This window comes from Schistocerca cancellata, chromosome 3 (genome assembly GCF_023864275.1).
Source record: "Schistocerca cancellata isolate TAMUIC-IGC-003103 chromosome 3, iqSchCanc2.1, whole genome shotgun sequence".
Taxonomy (NCBI): domain Eukaryota; kingdom Metazoa; phylum Arthropoda; class Insecta; order Orthoptera; family Acrididae; genus Schistocerca; species Schistocerca cancellata.
The window spans coordinates 329,459,742-329,479,886 of NC_064628.1; the positions used below are offsets into that span (position 1 = coordinate 329,459,742).

The 20,145-nt window shown below is 39.9% G+C and overlaps 1 protein-coding gene across 3 annotated transcripts in view; it reads right to left on the minus strand.

Moving 5' to 3' along the window:
* The window catches only part of LOC126175026 (brahma-associated protein of 60 kDa), a 66,798-nt gene extending 60,984 nt beyond the window's left edge, over nt 1-5,814 (minus strand). The window contains exons 1-2 of one of the 3 annotated variants that reach the window (XM_049921527.1): nt 5,658-5,814; nt 4,396-4,574 (exon numbers count right to left, since the gene is read on the minus strand). In XM_049921527.1, the coding sequence (XP_049777484.1) occupies nt 4,396-4,574; nt 5,658-5,798 (320 nt within the window). In that variant the 5' untranslated portion in view covers nt 5,799-5,814. The other 2 variants (XM_049921528.1, XM_049921529.1) reach the window with 2 other exon arrangements.
* Nucleotides 5,815-20,145: the final 14,331 nt, after the last annotated feature.

Consider the following 20,145-nt stretch of genomic DNA (forward strand, 5'->3'; position numbering starts at 1 on the left):
TGGAGAAATCGGCCGTGGCAGAGCACACTCTGAATGAGACCGACCACGTAATAAAATTCGCCGACACGGAAGTTCTGGCTGTAGAGAAGCACTATCACACTCGCTTGTTCAGAGAAGCTGTAGAAATACAAAAACACGCAAACAGTTTGAACAAGAAAGAGGAAAGCCTAAAGGTAAACGGGATCCTGGCTTCCCGCACTGCAGCGAACGACCGTCGCAGGTAGCAAGAGGAGAACCGCGCCGGAAATGACCGCGGAGAAGCCCTCGGACGTTGGCGCACCAGGTACATATAGTCTTCGGCCGCGAGCTTGGCTCCAGTTCACCACCAGCAATGGAGGGTGAAGCTTTGACAATGCCAGCCACTCGTGCTGGAGAAATGTCAGAAAAATCATTAGATGAATGTCGGCCGAAGAACCCGAGACAGAAGCCAATAGGCAGTTTGTCAGTATAAAATGTGTTGCATAATGCTGAAACAGGCTGACATAGGCCTATAAGTGCATCCGTCCGATAACCCACTTTGAATACGGGAAAAATCTGAACCCTTTTCCAATTATGCAAATGTCTTCATTGCTCCAATCATTTACAATATACTTCTGCTAGAATGAGAGAAAGTTCTTTCATATAATTTGTACAAAATTAAACACAAATCTCACCACACCCAGTTGTCTCATTTGTTGAACGATTTTAGCAAATTCTGTTATTTCTCAATCACTTATCCTGACAGCTGCCATTTTAGCATTAATATCACGACTGACCTTCCTCAGTGAACCCATTTTGGAAGACAGAATTTTGTACTTCAATTTTCTCTGTCTTGCCCTTTATTTCAGTATCAGAATCATTTTGTGATCAAATAGGTGACCGATTCATTCACTAATTTTATACGAGATAAAAACTTTCTAGGATTTTTCCATCAGACTGGCACAAAAATTTCCTTTCAACTACATTTCTCACATTACTCTCCTTAAGCCCATTTTGGATTCCACAGATATACAACACCCTTTAGTCCTAGAATAGTAAAACTGAGATATTTGCACAAGAACTTTGTGAAGTTTAGCAAGTAGGAGAGATACTGTCAGAAGTGATGCTGTAAGGGCAGGGTCAGGCCTGTGTCCCAGTTCAGCACAAGTAAAGAGTACAGTACAATGCTATTGAATGTTTTCTATTTGCATTACATAGCTTCACTTGAATGTTTGATGTTAACTGCTCAGATGATATGCAATTGTTTCCTGTCAATCTCTTCGTACCTTAATTAACATATGCTCCCACAAGCATAGCTGTGGATGCTATATCAGCTACAGGATAAAAATCATACCGGTCAGTGATGAAAGTACTCTGTGAAAAGTGAGTTGCTCCTGTTATGTTTAGTATTTATATTTTAATGTTAATGTACTTACTCACAATAGAGTTATCACATACTTACCAGTGGCATAGCAACAAACTCACCTTCATCACATATCATATCAGGCAGTGGTTAGAATGTGGGGCAGTAGGTGTACTATTAACATGAATGAAGGTATACCGAAGAATCAATTTAATCTAATGGTATAGGGGGATCATTTATCATGTAAATTCTGACAGAGGGTGTCTGCAGTGGTTTGACCTGATGCCAATCTATCAGTGGCACTGGTAGATTGGCATCAGGTCAAACCACTGCAGAAGTGGTCTGGCGGTTATATCTGTGTTCTATTGTAGTTCATAGACAAAGATAACAATTCTTAAACACAGATCTGGCAACCAGAGGTTCAGCCAAGAATGGAGAAGACCTATACTGTGTGCCAATGAGGTAATTTAATGCTATGAACTAGGAAATATGACTGCCTCCTCCTAACTACTGTCTACCCTCACTGCAACTATCAGCATAATAATGCCAAGAAAAACGGGTATAAAAGTTTTGAACCAGCCAATGGGTCATGCTCACTGTTTGCCTCACAAGGGAGCGGTCACAGTGAGCAAGCCAACGCATACAATGTACCATGAATCATCATCATCATTTAAGACTGATTATGCCTTTCAGCGTTCAGTCTGGAGCATAGCCCCCTTATAAAATTCCTCCATGATCCCCTATTCAGTGCTAACATTAGTGCCTCTTCTGATGTTAAACCTATTACTTCAAAATCATTCTTAACCGAATCCAGGTACCTTCTCCTTGGTCTGCCCCAACTCCTCCTACCCTCTACTGCTGAACCCATGAGTCTCTTGGGTAACCTTGCTTCTCCCATGCGTATAACATGACCTCACCATCTAAGCCTGTTCGTCCTGGCTGCTACATCTATAGAGTTCATTCCCAGTTTTTCTTTGATTTCCTCATTGTGGACACCCTCCTGCCATTGTTCCCATCTACTAGTACCTGCAATCATCCTAGCTACTTTCATATCTGTAACCTCAACCTTGTACCATGAATATGGAACACAATTCTCATCAGCTTTTAATTTGGCAGAATTTTGACACTTGCTGTTATACATTAAACACTCACGAATCAGAAGCCCCTAACTGAGTGTAAAATTTTTTTCGGTGGACGAAAAGATGCTCATACCTTCATACCAATATGACACCCTTAATACATACTGATTGTGCTTATTCCAATGTATTTTCTGCATCACACATCTCATTTTAAACTGCCGTAGAATGCACATTGACAAGTTGTTTCGACTGGCACTCTAAGCAGCACCAATAGCGATTTCAGATGTGTAATTCAACTTTTGAATGCCTGTAAGTTAAAACCAGTAGAAATGTACAGTGAATTACAGAAAGTGTGTTAAAATGTGGTATTGGACCTCACCCTGTTATCTTGGCTGTGGCGAAAGATTGATCTGTAGCACAGCCCAAGGTCTAGGTAAGGCTGAAAGGTGACAATGAGGCTGAGAGTTGGCAAAGCCAACAAATCTGACAGCCAAATAAAGGTTGTGGTAACAAATTGATCAAAGCACAGTGTAATGTTTACATCCATGCCACATTGAAAAATACAAGGGAGCAGGGGGGTTCAATACATGTAAAGATACAGTAACAAATGATAGAAATGTGAGGAAGTTTGTTGAAAAGTTCGACACTGGACAATAAAATATTCATGCTGAAACTCGACCAAGGCACCAGTCGCTCATCACCAATGGTTTATAGCCAAGTGAACAACAATACCATGCAAGACAGCTTTTCATGAAATTTAAAGAATTTCTGACTGGGAAACATTTTCGAAGTAATGCTGAGGTGAAGAAAGCAGTAAATAAAAGGTAATTACCAACTATGACACAGGAATCCTAAACCTGTTTGACAGGTATGACATGTGCTTAAATAACAAATGATTATATAAAGGAAGTAAAGCTTCAATTTTGTACGTAATTTATTTCTCCTTGGTGAAAATTCTTTAACTTACAAAGCCAAATGGCTGTTATTTTCTCAATTACTTGCATATATATTTCCCTTAGGCTCCGTAGTGCCTAGAAACTGACTTTTCCATGGTACAATCCATTATATTAGTTGCACTGAAATTCTACAATACTTTTAATGTGACCTGCAAATACTACAAACATCCATCACTTCAGAAGGATGTGCCAATAACTCTGCTAACATTTCTAATCTGAAACTAAAATGTTTAGCATCAGCATTCCTTCCATACATTGCAAAATGAGATTGGTTACATGAAATTCTTGTCACTGTTTGGCAATACCAGTGCATTTAGCTATTTTTCCCATGTTTACGAACTTCTGTACAAGAAAGATTCGCAATAGGAACTTAATGGGATCCAACGTCTTCAGGGAAATAGTATGCAATAAGTAAAAATTTTTTCCGTTGAATGTGGTGCAATTACTGATGTTATCAGCTTTTATATTTGGATTCTAAATGAATTCTAGGTTAGTATTGATGGCTTTGATAATAACAGATCTGCTATGGGAGGTCAAGAGAGTGAAAACACACTATGGTAGCAGAACAAGAAGTGTAGATATACTGTGGAACTGAACCTGTACATGAACATCTACTGCAGAAATATAAAATTGGCAGTGAAATAGAAGGAACAGATGTGTGTAGGTACCGACAATTGTGTCATAGCCACAGCTATCTCTATAATTGGAACTTTTAAAGTACAACCCATGAGAATATTCACTTAAGATACATATTTGCATTACTGAATTGTGGCCACTGACTTCCCTCAAAGTATGATAAATACTGTATCAGTTTTAGAGCTGTGCTAGGTAATACACAAATCACATCAATAATGGCAATTAGCCTACAACACTCTTGCAGCAGATTTTGTTTTCTTCATATAAATTCTCTTGGGTAGTACTTTTGACAAGAAATTTATCCAATATTCAGAAAATATGAAACAAATATAGCCTATTGCTAAAGCAAAATAAGTGAGTATTTTGCGAGTTTCATATGGTACGGTAAATGATTCAAACTCACGCTTTTGGTTGAGGTGCAGGTGGTCTGTTGTCAGACGGTCGTTTAGATGTTGATTGCTGTGTCATAGGTCCCTGTCGCATTGGTGGATAAGAGGTTGGCTGCTGAGGTCTGGGCATCATGTTTGGTCCAGCAGAAGAGCCCATAGTAGGAGGCGGATTAAATGCTGGACGTGGCTGAAGCTAGGAAAGAAAAATGCCATTCACAGGGATTAGCTCATTGCTCAGTAGTTCATAACAAAATTTTACAAATAAACTTATATTAATATTGACATCTTTGCAATAATATGCAAGGTGTAACCATACACATAAATCAAGGTAACTGATATTCGCTAAAATAAAAATAATTTATAGCTGACTGACAAAAACATTTTTTAAAACTCGTTATTTCTCATACATTTGGAACAGCTATTATTTACAATAACGAAAGTGTTAAAGTGCAACACCACTCTATAAAAACCTGTCAGAAATTATCAATCTTGATAACAAGGTTATGATACACAATAAGGAAAAATTATCTTAATACGAAGTCGGTAATAGAACGACATGTATTTATGATTTATAACCAAAACAATTTATCTGATGCTTTCATGCTGACTTCCGAAGAAAGTAAGCACAAGATAAGCCTAGTTGTCTAATCGTCTGCGAAGATCACTACGGATAAAACAATGGAAATAACTTTCTTAAGGCAATACTGGGGCAAGATGAATCACAGTTCACACAATTCCAACTCAGAAAATATGTTAACATCACTTGTAAGGAGTCTTCGACATGGAATGTCAATGAGACGAATGAAATCTTTTCGAAAGAGATTCATATAGCCTATTTATAACACGTGACAGTACACAAAGGCAGTGAACACAACTGTCATACACTCTCTTCATGCGAACTCTTCTTTACGTCAACCCGTACCTTTGTTTATGTTCTGACATTAGTAACTTCGCTCTGAACTTGACATAACCTAAAAATCGCTGAATATTTCACGAAACCTTATTTGAAACGAACGTTTTCACGGAGTACTTCTACAACGGTGCTTTTTTTTCGCTGCACTGATAATCATTACAGCAACAGGCAGAATCATATTTCAACACGAAGCCGCGAAGTGTGTGTTTTTTAAAAAGTTTCACTGATGTATTTATACAAATTGAAAACACCGTCGAAAGTTGTGTACAACTACAGAACATAACTAAACCACTGTAAACAACTTAAGATTACATCACAAGCTACAACGCACAAAACGCATTTCGCGAGTTCAGCGCTAAGTACCGGAAAGCTGGGACCCGCATACTGCCTCAAAGGTGGCACTGGCGGTGGAGGATACCTCTGCTGAGGAGGCACACCAGGTCCGGCTGCAGGTGGACCTGTAAATCGCTGCGCCATTTTCGCGTCTTCCGCATAAGTTTGCATATTTTACAACAAATCAAAGATATTAACCAGTTAATATTCAAAGATTATATATAAAACTGTCAAAGAAATTCAAATATTAAACTATCGATAAGAAGTGACCCAAGTAGCGTCATCAAAGATCGTTAAATCGTAGCTAATGTTAGGCAACCCACGGAACAAAAAGCTCTCAGGACAACAACTGCTTTGAAACCGTTAACTGAACTCGCAAGTGTAACTGGAACAGGTCTGTACGACAGCGTTGTTCAATTACTTACAAAACTGAAACGTATCGACAAATGAGCAACGAGGAGAATTATAACATGCTGCATCTGAAATTTTTTTCCGAGAACTGTATGCCTGTCCAAGCACATTAAAGACGAAGAACGAGAATAAATAAAGATAATAATATTGTAAATTTTTATGGTAGAGTTATCAGAGACCAGTAACTACATATTTACTGTTTACTGCATTGTAGTTCATTAACGAAAACGTCATTGCATGTCTTACTGGTATACAAACACTGTAGTCAGATAAATGGAACACGATAAATATATTTCGGAGATTGTCTACCTCCAAATATCCATTTTTAAGGCATTATTTTCGTAAGCAAACGTGTAACCATTTGGGTCACCTTTGGTATGGAACTACATGTTTACTATACAATGGCCCTAAAATATGCTGCGTGGCGTTCAGAGTAAATGAATTATTCATTATCTCGGCTTCTATACCTGCAGCTGACTGAGAAGGAGAAATGCAATGTACAAGTTTTTTGTGTAATAATATAATACACAGTAAAGCCTGAAATTGCAATTCAAAAATGTTTAAAGAAAGGAACAAAACGAAATGTTAAAATATCCCACAATGCACATTAATTGATGGTTGTCAAGTAGACCATCCCTCAACGTTAAGGTTTCTCTGGAAGAAAGTTCTGACCTTGACGTCGGTAGTGGGGGAGAGGGGGGAGGTGGCAGCAAGGCATCGTCTGTTAACGTCGAAAGTTGAGCTATTCTCGCCACGTCCATCCACGTCACCGCAGTGGATTTTGCACTTTTCTGTCTTCTTGGTTTTATTCTATCGATTGCTTTGTTTTCTTGCGAAGATTCCATAAGAACTTAGCCATTTTTTATGAATGTTCTTTTACAAAAGAGGGCACATATCTGAAAGCGAAAAAGACAAAGAAAAGTCGTACACTGCGCACAAATAAGAACATAAATTGATAAAACATCTCTTTAAAGAAAACTGTTTCACCTGTGAAACTGTCAGCTCTACAGAAGGAAAAAATACTATCTTTTGTTACGTTACTTGGTAAATAGAAAAAAATATGTACACTGGATAAAAAAAGGGTCCTGTGTGTTGTCTTTTAAATATAGTTTGATGTATTTCCATGAACATAGTTTCTCTAGCAAAATAAGTCGATGTTCTGAAATGTTTGGACGACATTGTTTCACTTGTTCAGTTTACCAAGCAAACTTGTCATGGACAACCATTATGAAGTTTGCTTTCACAAGTAACAAACTTAATCACTGCTTGTTCTTTAATTCTGACGATTTGGGACATAACTGGTAACTCCTAACGTCACTGTCGCCATCCAGTACTGGGATAAGCAAATATATGTCCTGCTGACATTCCATCTAGTATGAAAATGTCTTCATCTGACTGTGATATCGCCATCTAGTCTCTTGACATCGTGTGTGAACTGGCATTAAATATTACAATCAAACCATCTTCGCACTTTGTGGTTACTCAGCTATTGAAAGAGAGTTTTAAGAATTTGTGTCATATCAACATCAAAAAAGTGACCACTTATGACATTTACTACATGCTAATCTCAAAACTTCGTTAGTTTCACTGTTATCAGTCATCAGTTTCCGAATGAGTGGGAGTAAGTCGTTGGTGGAAGTGGTGACAAATGACTATTCACATTGCTGTGTAGAATTTATGACTCTGGCGACATACCTTCTGATTTTTGGAAAAATATCATGCACATAATTCTGAAGAGTGCAAGAGCTGACAAGTGCAAGAATTATTGTGCAATTAGCTTAACAGCTTATGCATCCAAGTTGCTGACAAGAATAAGCTACAGAAGAATGGAAAAAAACTGAGGATATGTTAGATGATGATAAGTGTGGCTTTAGAAAAAGTAAAGGCACCAGAGAGGCAATTCTGATGTTGCGGCTGATAATGGAAGCAAGACTAAAGACTAAACAAGACATTCATATGGTTTGTCGACCTGGAAAAAGCATACGACAATGTAACATGGTGCAAGATGTTCAGAATTATGAGAAAAATAGGGGCAAGCTGTAGGGATAGATGGGTAATATATTATATGTACAAAAGCAAAGAGGGAATAATAAGAATGCACAGGGATGTAGTCTTTCACAACAGAAAGGTTGAGGAGTGGAACTAAAATTCAAGGTGAAGGGATATCAGTGATACAATTTGGTGATAACATTGCTGTCCTGAGTGAAAGTGAAGAAGAACTACATGATATGCTGAATGGAATGAACAATCTAATGAGTACAGAACATGGATTGAGCGTAAATTGATAAAAAGATGAAAGTAATAAGTAGCAGAAATGAGAACAGCGAGAAACTTAACATCAGGATTGAAGTAGATGTTGTTAAGAAATTCTGCTATCTAAGCAGCAAAATAACCAGTGATGGAGCAATAAGGATATCAAAAGCAGACAAGCGTTGGCAAAACGGCATCCCCGGCCAGGAGAAGTATACTAGTATCTAACACAGGCCTTAATTCGAGGAAGAAATTTCTGAGAATGTACATCTGGAGCACAAAAGTGTATGATAGTGAAACATGGATTGTGGGAAAATCGGAACAGAAGAGAATGGAAGCATCTGAGATGTGGTGCTACAGGTGAATGTTGAAAATTAGGTGGACTGATAAGCTAAGGAATGAGGAGGTTCTGCACAGAATTGGAGAGGAAACGAATGTGTGAGAAATACTGACAAGCAGAAGGGACAGGATGATAGGACATCTGTTAAGGCATCAGGAAATTACCTCCATGATACTAGAGGGAATTGTAGAGGGCAAAAACTGCAGAGAAAGACAGAGATTGGAATACATCCAGCAAATAATTGAGGATGGAGGTTAGAAGTGCTGCTCTCATATAAGAGGTTGGCGTAGGAGAGAAATTCGTGGTGGGCCGTATCAAACCAGTCAGAAGAGTGATGACACACCCCACCCCCACAGCCCCAAAAAAGAGTAAAACTCTATTTATACTGATGTGCATCTGTGTTTTTGAGATAATTTCTTTTTACGACTTTTATTTTACAAGATTGTACACAAAACAGGATAATATTGTGTAAGGTGTCAGACAAATAACACACCTTACACTCAATTCCTGAAACAATTCCGATTAACTCGTTAGTCACATGACACTATTACATGAAATGTAACGATTTTTTTTAATATGCAGATGTAATAAACAAGCCAGCATTTCGTGAATATAAACCAGTAATACTCACACTAGTAATTGCACCGATGTAATTTCCCTGATCTGAGCTACAAGACACAGTTCTGAGGGAAAGAGAATTTTACGATGGCGATGCTCGTCCCATGTAGGCCGACACCTTTCGCCACTGGGCACCTAGAAGACGCAATGAGATGACTGGGCCATTGCGTAGGCTATCGGCAAAAGCTCAAACTTGTCCCTGCTTTTAACAACAACCCTCCGGAAAGCCATTCTACAGGAACATGGCAGGGGAGCCCAGATAAAACGTCCAGAGAAATCCAACTCAAAACATTGGTGACTCACTATAGCCACCTGTGTTAAAAACTTGCATGAGAGAAAAAGCTGTTTATCTCTGTATTACGTAGCAGAATTTAAACTCTGCCCTACGAAAGAAACGGCGCCTGTGATAGCTACAAAAACTCTAGTGAGTGGAGTTATAACAAGTATGAACGCTCTGATTGGCCTGAAAGAAAACGTGTGGCCACCAGCTTTGATACAGGTAAATTGAAGTCAGAGTAACTGCCTCTTCTCTTGCAGAAAATCGTCAAGTGTTTGAGCAAGGTGACTCGCACTGCACTGAGATGGTTGTGAGAGGCATCATCTTAACACTTGTTCATATGCTTGTCTTAACTCATTAGGAGTTAAACTGCATAGTCTCCTAGTTCGGAGAATCGCACCAAGCACTGACAGTTAATGCTTGCAAGGGATTTGAGGGTAATGACATATTCGCTATTCCAGCCAAATAGTGTGTACCATACCAATTAACTTAGCTAGAGAATAACTAGGAGTCTTGAGTTCACCAAAGAACTGGGAAATGTATCCGACTGGTGTTCAACACTTCAGAGAGATTTCGAATAGATTCTCAAGTTCACAGCTCGCGCCAACAGCCGCCACTGCCACCATCGACTCAAGGTAAACACATGCGTGCTCGTGCCACGCCAGCAAGTGATATTCAATTGACAATCAGAACTGCAGTCGTGTCCATCTCTCCTACTTTTTTTGTACATTCAACCATGACCTGTAGTTAAACTAGTTCACGACTGTTCGACCTAATTGAAGCAGAAACGCGAGATATCCGATCTAACGAAAAGGACTGATCAGCCACTGTAGAGTTATGCATTGTTTTAATTGTGTACTTCTTTCTGATTCCTCTTTACCGACCCCCATTCAATTTTGTGTATTTCCATTGTGCATTTTAGCGTAATTGATATCTCTGGCCCCAACTGCATTTAATTTGTTTGCATTTTTATCGATGCCCAGGCATGATCATCAACTACCTTACCATTAAAGAACCTTATAATAGTTAGGAATTTCGCTTCACAATTGTGAAATCCCAGTATCAATATTTCACAATCCTGTACGTAATTTTGCTAACATTGCTATGTCATGAAGTCATACTCAGAGTAAAAAAAAACCTTAATAGTGAAAATATAAGATTTTCAACTTTTTACTAACACATAGTTAGGTCTGAACCCATACACTAATTTCTGTTAGCGATAATGTTTCCTTTACAGGGAGTGTAGTGGAACCGACATTGAGATCATTGACTACATGTGTGCAATGGTATCTTCCTACCTTGCAGACCGTAGGTACAACACCAAATTCCTAACACACTCACAAAGCATCCTTGTGCAACTGTGGTAAGAACATAGATCAGAACCAGTCTCACATGTGTTAGAAATGTATTTATGTTTTCAGGCTCCAGAGCTCATTCTGGGGACTAATGATAGTGATAAAAGTATACCTGCTTCTGTGATGTCTAAAATTATTTAGTTCTAGGTACTGTTTGTGTCTGTCTTATATAACTGCATTGACAAAGATTCATATGTGATCCATCAAACCAATCAAACTTCATTTGTATTTGTTTATTTAATGTGAATATGGAACATACTGAAATTCACACACTAGTTTTTCATGTTGTAATTTTTTACCTGTAACTTATACATATAACTGGAAAATGTCCACATAGTATAAACTGTTGCAGGACAACAGTCAATGACCATTTTATATTAAGTAGAAACCTGATACTCTGTTATGTCCTTTAAGTATGTGGCACTGTTTCCTTGGTATTTTCCATTTTTTGTATTATTCTTCTGCATTAATAACTCCTGAATGCATGATCTACAATTTTTTCAGTTATCTCATTTACAAACAAACATTGAAAATTAAGCTGTTGCTTTTGGGAATACAAAGTGTGTTATAGGAGTCATACAGTGTTGTTGCTAGGTACTGGTAATTTGTTTTGGTACAGCTTAGACACAGCTTATTTACATAAAAGGGTCTCAAAAACCAAAAATTTCAAAGAAAATGGTTTACTTGACTAGGCTGAGAGTATCCTTGATGAAAAGTTACATATGATGGCAGGTTTATGCTGGTTCTAGGCTTTCTTGCATTGTTAACATTTTGGCACTTTGGATGCCTAACTCATTCTTACCTCTTAATGTGTTAACAGTGGAGTTTGATCATTTTTATGTTATGTTACAACAAAAATTTTCACCAATTAGAGAAACATTTTACAAAGATACATAAATCAAAACTGTGTTCTATTTCGAAGTTTTGGTAGACAACATGTGAATGAAGCAAATGACAGCTTTCAGAATGTACTATATTTCAAAGCCACAAGGTGTAGTCACAAAATTTTATTTGCAGATTGCTTATTGCTTTACAACAAAATAAATTATATGTATCAGTCACTATTGCATTATTTCAACTCAAACCAAATACTAATGAACTCTGTGGACCTTCCATGCTTCAATACACATGTTTTAGTCGAGTTTATTTTAAAATCTTTAAATCATGCATGGAAATCTGCTAGACACTATTTGTAATGTGGGCTGTAGAGATGGTCCTTGTACTGAACAGATGATAGTAATGTCATAAGTATCAAATGTGCATTTATTCCTATACTGAATCAACTTTTTATAAGAGGTAAGGCATGCAGAGATTGCCCTCAAAAGAAGTATTTAAAGAAGTTTATGATTCACACAACTGACTGTTAGGATACAGTTATTTATTTTAATAAATATCTACATCTGCATCAACAAAGATACTCTGCAAGCCAACGTAAGGTGCATAGTGGAGGACACCCTGTACCACTACTTGTCATTTCCCTTTCTGTTCCACTCGCAAATAGAGGGAGAGAGGAACGACTGCCTGTAGCCCTCTGTATGAGCCCTAATTTCTTGTATCTTATCTTCATGGTTCTTATGCGAGATGTATGTTAGCGAGAGTAGAATCATTTGACAGTCAACTTCAAATGCTGGTTCTCTAATAGTGTTTCCCGAAAAGAAGGCCCCCTTCCCTCCAGGGATTCCCATTTTAGTTCCCAAAGCATCTCCATAACACTTACTTATTTTAATATGAACGTAATGCTATATGATACAGCTCTGATTGCAGTTGAATTTTTCAAAGTTTTAATTCAGTTTTTCTAAAATATAAAAGTATTTATTAAGAATAAGAGAAATTCATGAAACATTTTCTTTCGCTGTTTGCTTGAAGCAACATACTAGTCTAATCTTGTCCTCTGGGTCCCTACAGGAGCAAGACACAGGGAGCTGTGGTACATTTGTATAGCCATCATTTAAAATTGGTAATTAAAATTTTTGTAAGTACGCTTCCTTAAGATAGTGTGCATCTATCTTCAAGTGTCTGCCACTTCAGTTTCTTCAGCATCTCTATGACACTCTCCCATGGGTCAGAAAAACTTGTACATACATTCAATATCCCACATCAGTCCTATTTAGTATGTTTCTCAAACCTTTGAACAATATTACAAGATGGATTGCTTGAATGTATTGTAAGCAATCTCCTTTCTAGACAGACTGCATTTCCCTAGTATCCCACCAATTAACAAAAGCCTGCCACTTGTTTTACCATGAGTAAATGTATGTCATCATTGCATTTCGTATCCTTACAAGGTGTTACACTCAGGTATTTGTATGAGTTAACTGATTCCCACTGTAACTCATGATAGGTTGATAGTCGTAATACACTATGCTTTTTCCATTTGTGAAGCCCACAGCTTTACATTTTAAACATTTAAAGCACAATACCAGTTTTTGCACCACTTTTAAATGTTATCAAGATCTGACTGAATATGTGTGCTGCCTTTGCAGACAGTACTTCGTTACAGATATTTGAAACATCTTTTTCTAACGGTGAGGTTCCTACAGTAGCTGATTTCTTCTTTTACGCATGTGAAATACGATACATTTACTAACGTTTGGGGTCAACTACCTGAAGTCAAGGAACACTCCATCAACCTGAGCGCCGATGTTTGCGGCCCTCTGGATGCCATGGAAAAAGAGAGCGAGTTGAGCTTCAAAAGATCTCTGTCTGAAGAATTTTTGTAGAAGAGATTTTCGTTCTCCAAAAACGTCATAATATGTTAGAACAGAATGTTCCATAAATCTACAGCAGACTGACGCCAGTGATATAAGCCTACATTACTATGTGTATCTGTACAAAGACCCTTCTTAAGAGTAAGAAAGACCAGTGTTTTGGTCAAGTCGCTAGGTACGATTTGTTGCTCCAGCCACCAACGACAGACTACTGCTAGAAAAGGAGCAAGCTATTTTGCATAATCTTTGTAGAATCTTACAGGATCTCATCTGATCCTGATGCCTTTTCATAAGCGACTGTAGTTGCTTTTATTTTCAGCCGTCACTTATCTTAATGTATGACGCTTTGGCATTTGTGTGGTTGTTGAAGAGAGGGACTGAATTACGATCTTCTGTAGTGAAGCAGTTTCCGAAGACTGAAATAGGCCTTTTCTCTGTCGTCTTCCATTTTGGTGCCAGTACGGTCACTGAGCAAACGTATAGATGATTTCGATCCTTTTACTGGTTTTACACAATACCAAAATTTCTTAGATTTTTAGTAGGTTGGGTGGAAAAATTTTACTCTCAAATTAATAGAACTCTTCTGTCCTTGCTCTCCTTACTCTCATTTTCGCTTCGTTCGGTTTTTGTTTGTCAGCAAGGGTTTTTACTTCTCTTAAATCCGCGATGAATCTCTCTTTACATTCATAATAACTTTCTAACATGGCTATTAAATTACAGCGGGTCTTTCTCATCCCTTGAAATCTTGCTCAGAATGTACTTGTCTAAAGGGTGTTAAACGATGCTTCTGAATTTTATGCATTCCAGGTAATCATCCTCAGAACGGAATATTGAGTGTTGACTACTCAGATATCCTTCAATTTGTATCCTATCACTCTTGCAAAGAGAAAATAATTTTCTATGCTTCTTTAGATTCCTTATAACACCGATGGTCACTGACTCTATCACAGCCTGATGACTACTGATGCCTCTCTCCGTTAACTGATTCGAAACGTTCAGGTCTGTTTGTTGCTAGGACGTGTAAGATGTTACCCTCATGCGCTGGTTATCTAACTATGTGTACGAAGTAATTCTCGGGCAGGGCATTCAGAATAAGTCACAAGAATCCTTGTTCCTGCACCAGTTTTGATCGCGTTTCTCTCCCATTCCATAGTTGGAAAATCGGGGTCTCCCCTTATTACAATAGCGTGATGAGGAAATTTTTTCACAATATTCCGCAAGTTCTCCTAAAACATCACGCCGCTACAGCTAATGACGCAGGCAGTCTATTAAAGCATATGATTAGTGACTGCCGAGTTTAACACACATTTAATGCTTAACTTCAGGCATATTATTTGATATTCTTCACAATAACCTCACCAGCTATTAACGAAATCTTACTATTGTACACACAATATTTCATCAAAGGCGTGCTGATTGGATCATTGGAAAACGTTATGTGTCATCACATGTAATGCTAACAGCGAAGTTTGGAGGACGTGGTGTTACAGAATGGCGGTGTTTATCGTAGTTAGTGTGTGGTCCTCTTATTGTGCTTAAGAAAGCTCTAAATGCAGAAGGATATGAAGACATTTTACAGCATTGAATACTGTGTACAATAAAGGAACAGTTCGGAGATGATGATTGTTTGTTTCAACACGACAATGCACCTGCTATAAAGCATCATCTATGAGTCCACTGTTCGTGGACAACAACATTCCTGGAATACTCTGGCCAATGGACCACCTTTGGGAAGAGCCAGAATATCGAATTCGCTTCAGACCCTAGTGTCCAACATCACTACCTTCTCTGGTTTCGGCTCTTGAGGATAAATGAGCAGCCATTCCTTTACAGTGATTCAGAAATCTCACTGATGGTGTCCCCAGCAGAGTTCAAGCCGCAGGAGAGGTAAAGAGAGGACACACACCATATTAACACACTCTGAAAGGTGTTTTTAGACATTTGATCAGGTAGTGTATGCCGCCAGCATTGTCGTCTAACATACCCTTCTGATATACACACATCAAAAAAGTTTTGGTTCACCTAGGTTCCGAGAGTTCCGGAACGTGTACAGAAATTTGGAATAGAGATCAACATAAAAATAATTTCCACCCTTTCTATAACCCATGAAAACCACACATTACATGTTGCACCACCATACAGCGAGACCTTCAAAGGTAGTGTTCCAGATTGTTGTACACACCGGTACCTCTAATACCCTGAAGCACGTCCTCTTGCATTGATGCACGCCTCTATATTCGTCGTGGCATACTACCCACAAGTTCATCAAGGCACTGTTGGTCCAGATTGTCCCACTCCTCAACGGCGATTCGGCTTAGATCCCTCAGAGTGGTTGGTGGGTCACATCATCCATGAACAGCCCTTTTCAATCTATCCCAGGCACGTTCGACAGGGTTCATGCCTGGAGAACATGCTGGCCACTCTAGTAGAGCGATATCGTTATCCTGAAGGGAGTGACTCACAAGATGTGGACGATGGGAGCCCGAATTGTCGTCCATGAAGACGAATGCCTCGCTAATATGCTGCCTATATGATTACACTATCGGTCGTACGATGGCATTCACGTATCGTACAGCCGTTACGGCGCCTTCCATGACCACCAACGGCGTACGTCGGCCCCACATAACGCCACCCCAAAACAGCAGGGAACCTCTACCTTGCTGCACTCGCTGAACGGTGTGTCTAAGGCGTTCAGCCTGACTCGGTTGCCTCCAAACACGTCTCCGACGATTGTCTGGTTGAAGGCATATACGGTCGGCCGCGGTGGTCTAGCGGTTCTAGGCGCTCAGTCCGGAACCGCGCGACTGCTACGGTCGCAGGTTCGAATCCTGCCTCGGGCATGGATGTGTGTGCCGTCCTTAGGTTAGTTAGGTTTAAGTAGTTCTAAGTTCTACGGGACTGATGATCATATATGTTAAGTCCCATAGTGCTCAGAGCCATTTGAACCATTTTTGAAGGCATATACGACACTCATCGGTGAAGAGAAAGTGATGCCAATTCTGAGCGGTCCATTCGGCATGTTGTTGGGCCCATCTGTACCGGGCTGCACGGTGTCGTGGTTGCAAAGATGGACCTCGCCATGGACGTCGGGAGAGAAGTTGCGCATCACGCAGCCTATTGCTCACAGTTTGAGTCGTAACACGACGTCCTGTGGCTGCACGAAAAGCGTTATTCAACATGGTGGCGTTTCTGTCAGGCTTCCTCCGAGCCATAATCCGTAGGTAGCGGTTATCCACTGCAGTAGTAACTCTTGGGCGGCCTGACCGAGACATGTCATCCATCGACAGTTCCTGTCTCTCTGTATCTGCTCCATGTCTGAACAACATCGCTTTGGTTCACTCCGAGACGCCTGGACACTTCCCTTATTGAGAGTCCTTCCTGGCACAAAGTAACAATGCGGGCGCGATCGAACCGCGGTATTGACCGCCTAGGCATGGTTGAACTACAGACAACACGAGCTTTGTACCTCATTCCTGATGGAATGACTGGGACTGATCGGCTGTCGGACCCCCTCCGTCTAATAGGCGCTGCTCATACATGGTTGTTTACATCTTTGGGCGGGTTTAGTGACGTCTCTGAACAGTCAAAAGGACTGTGTCGTGATACAATATTCACAGTCAACGTCTATCTTCAGGCGTTCTGGGAACCGGGGTGATGAAAAACTTTTTTTTGATGTGTGTATATTCTAATCCGTAATTAAGATTTCTTTGCTGTTCACTTCCGACTGCAGTCAAATTTCTGTGCCTAATACTGTCCTAGCATTATTATCTTTAATTAGCGAACCCATCAGTGCTTGGTAATTGTTAAATATGTATGACAATTGCCTATACATCTAAGGTTCTTGCACCCCCTCTCTCTGTCCATCTTCCCATTTCTCCTTTTCTCTCCGTATATCTCCTCCTACCCCATCTCTCTGTGCAGAAGCTCCTCCCCCTTTTCTCTGTGCATCGGCTCCTCCCCCTCTCTATATCGATTTGCATCTAAGTGTTCAGCAGCTCCCTACATCCCCTCCTTCCCCCATCTCTCTATGAACAACCTACGCCCTCTCTCTCTGTCTAGCTCCTCCTCCCTCCTCTTTATGTCCATTTCCGTCTGAATGTTTAGTAGAGTATCGTGTAAAAATTTGAAGTAAATCCATCAAGATCTTGGTGCAAAATTATGGATGGGTTGCGCAGAAAGGGTCGCCGCTTCTTTCGCAAAGCTGGTCGCAGGTGATGCTCCTAAAACGAACAGTAATACTGTGCACTGACGTCCTGCCGTGGAGGAACATACTGCGTTAGGATAACACCATCACAGTTGTACATGAGAACGCCACACTGGGGCTCTGATGCACTTTCGACTTTCACGGCGACCCATAATGACTCCATTCACTGGACTGGCGTTTCAGTTTCGGCTCGTACGATGTGGCCCATGTCTCATCCAGTGTTACGATACGGCGTAAGAAAGCCTCTCCTTCACGCTCATAGCGCACCATGTGCGTCTGAGCAGCGTCGTAACGTATCCATTTCTGCATTTGCGTCAAGTCAGGCGGAACCCATCGTGGTGCAATTTTTCGCATGCCCAGGCGTTCCTTCAGGATGCAAAGCACAGTCGTATGCGCTAATCCGGTTTCGTGGGCGAGCTCACGAATCGTATGGCGTCGATCACTGGTCACTAACGCGGCAACAGCGTGCATTTCTTCCTCAGAGGTGTTATGACGACCTGTTCGATGCATGCCTGCCACAGTTTGCCGACCTTAGTTGAAGACTTTAACCCAACATGCCACTGTTCTGTGCGGCAATGCCGATTCCCCGCACGCCTCTTGAAGACCTTGATGACACTGTCGTGCTGTACGACCTCTGGCACATTCAATCTTTATCTATCTCCGTTGTTCCTGTTTCGAAAACATAGTGACACCGTTACGTTAGACCGCTCGCTCACAAGCGACTGTTTTTCCCTCGATTGTGCGCACGCCGGTGACGTGGGACGGGTGAGTCCATTTGCTCTGAGGTAAGGTAGGTATGTCAAAACGTGTGCTATCAGCGACAATAGTAGATTCCATTGCATTGTGTCTCCACAGCAGTGTTGCCACTATTTAAGTTCCAACCTACGTATATTACAAATATTTATAGCCTATGTTCGTCTGAATGTTCATTAGAGTATCATGTAGAAACTTGGAAGTAAATCGTTCAAGAACTTTTCGAGATTTGTTGTAACAATATTTCTCCTTTTATGTATTACATACGTATGCATATAATACGTTATAAAAATATATCGCGTATCTGCCTATGTCTGTCTGAATGTTAGTTACAATATCAAGTAAAAGTTTGAAATCGGTCAAGAACTTTTCGTGATATGTGGTAACTACACTTCCCGTGCCCACCCGAACATTCATTAAAGTGTCGTGTAAAAATTTGTATCGGGCAAGGACTTTTTGAGGTTTTGGTAACAACATTTCCTCCTTTATGTATTAGGTACATATGTATATATTAAATACATTACAAAAATATATCACCTATCTGCCTTTGTCTGTCCGAATGTTAGAGTATCAGATAAAAGTTTGCGGAAACTACATAGCCTAAGCCTATGTCCGCCCATACATTCATTAGAGTGTCATGTAAAAATCTGTAGTAAATCGGTCTCGAGATTTTCAGTAACTATCGTTCCCCGACCGATATTTTTGCTATGTAAACATGTGACAGCAGAACTGTCAAACTGAATGCAATTTTTTTTCTATTTCATACCAAAAATACCATTACCATCCGCAAGTACGAAAAAAAAGGAAAATAAGATCATGCCGTTCTCGTGATGATCTTTCAAAGCCGGCCGCTGGGGCCGAGCGGTTCTAGGCGCTTCAGTCCGGAACCGCGCTCCTGCTACGGTCGCAGGTTCAAATCCTGCCTCGGGCATGGATGTGTTGATGTCGTTAGGTCCAATAGGTTTAAGTAGTTCTACGTTCTAGGAACTGATGATCTCATATGTTAAGTCCCATAGTGCTCAGAGCCATATGAACCATTTTGATCTTTCAAAACTGATTTTAATTTCCGGCTTTTCTGATTGATCTTCCAACTTTTTTTTTTTCCTTACAAACCTTGTCCTGACAACTATGAACACAACAAAGTCAAAACAACCAAAACTGTTGAGCCATTCTTAATTGATGATATTTCATACATACGGCAGTTGGTGCTAATTTCCGACTTCTCCGTTGGATTTTCCAAGGTTTTCTTTCATACAAATCTTGTCCTGACAATAACGAACATAAAAAAAACCAAACAAATTGTTCAAATCAAGCTGAGGTAATGATGCTTCGTACATGTGGCAACTGATTTTTATTTATATAGACAAGTGATACTAATTCTGGGACCTAACAGTTGATGCTACTACAGTTTACTAATATCACAATAACATTTCCTGTTTTCGATCTATGAGGAAGAACTTTCTCTGAGAGTAATGTGGCTGACCTATCTTCGATTACAGTAGGCAACTGAAGGGCTTATTTCAATAGTGGGTAAAAGTCCATTTTTGTTCATTTTAAGATACAGAGTCCTAAAGTTAAATGAGCGCTGAAAAATCTGCAGTT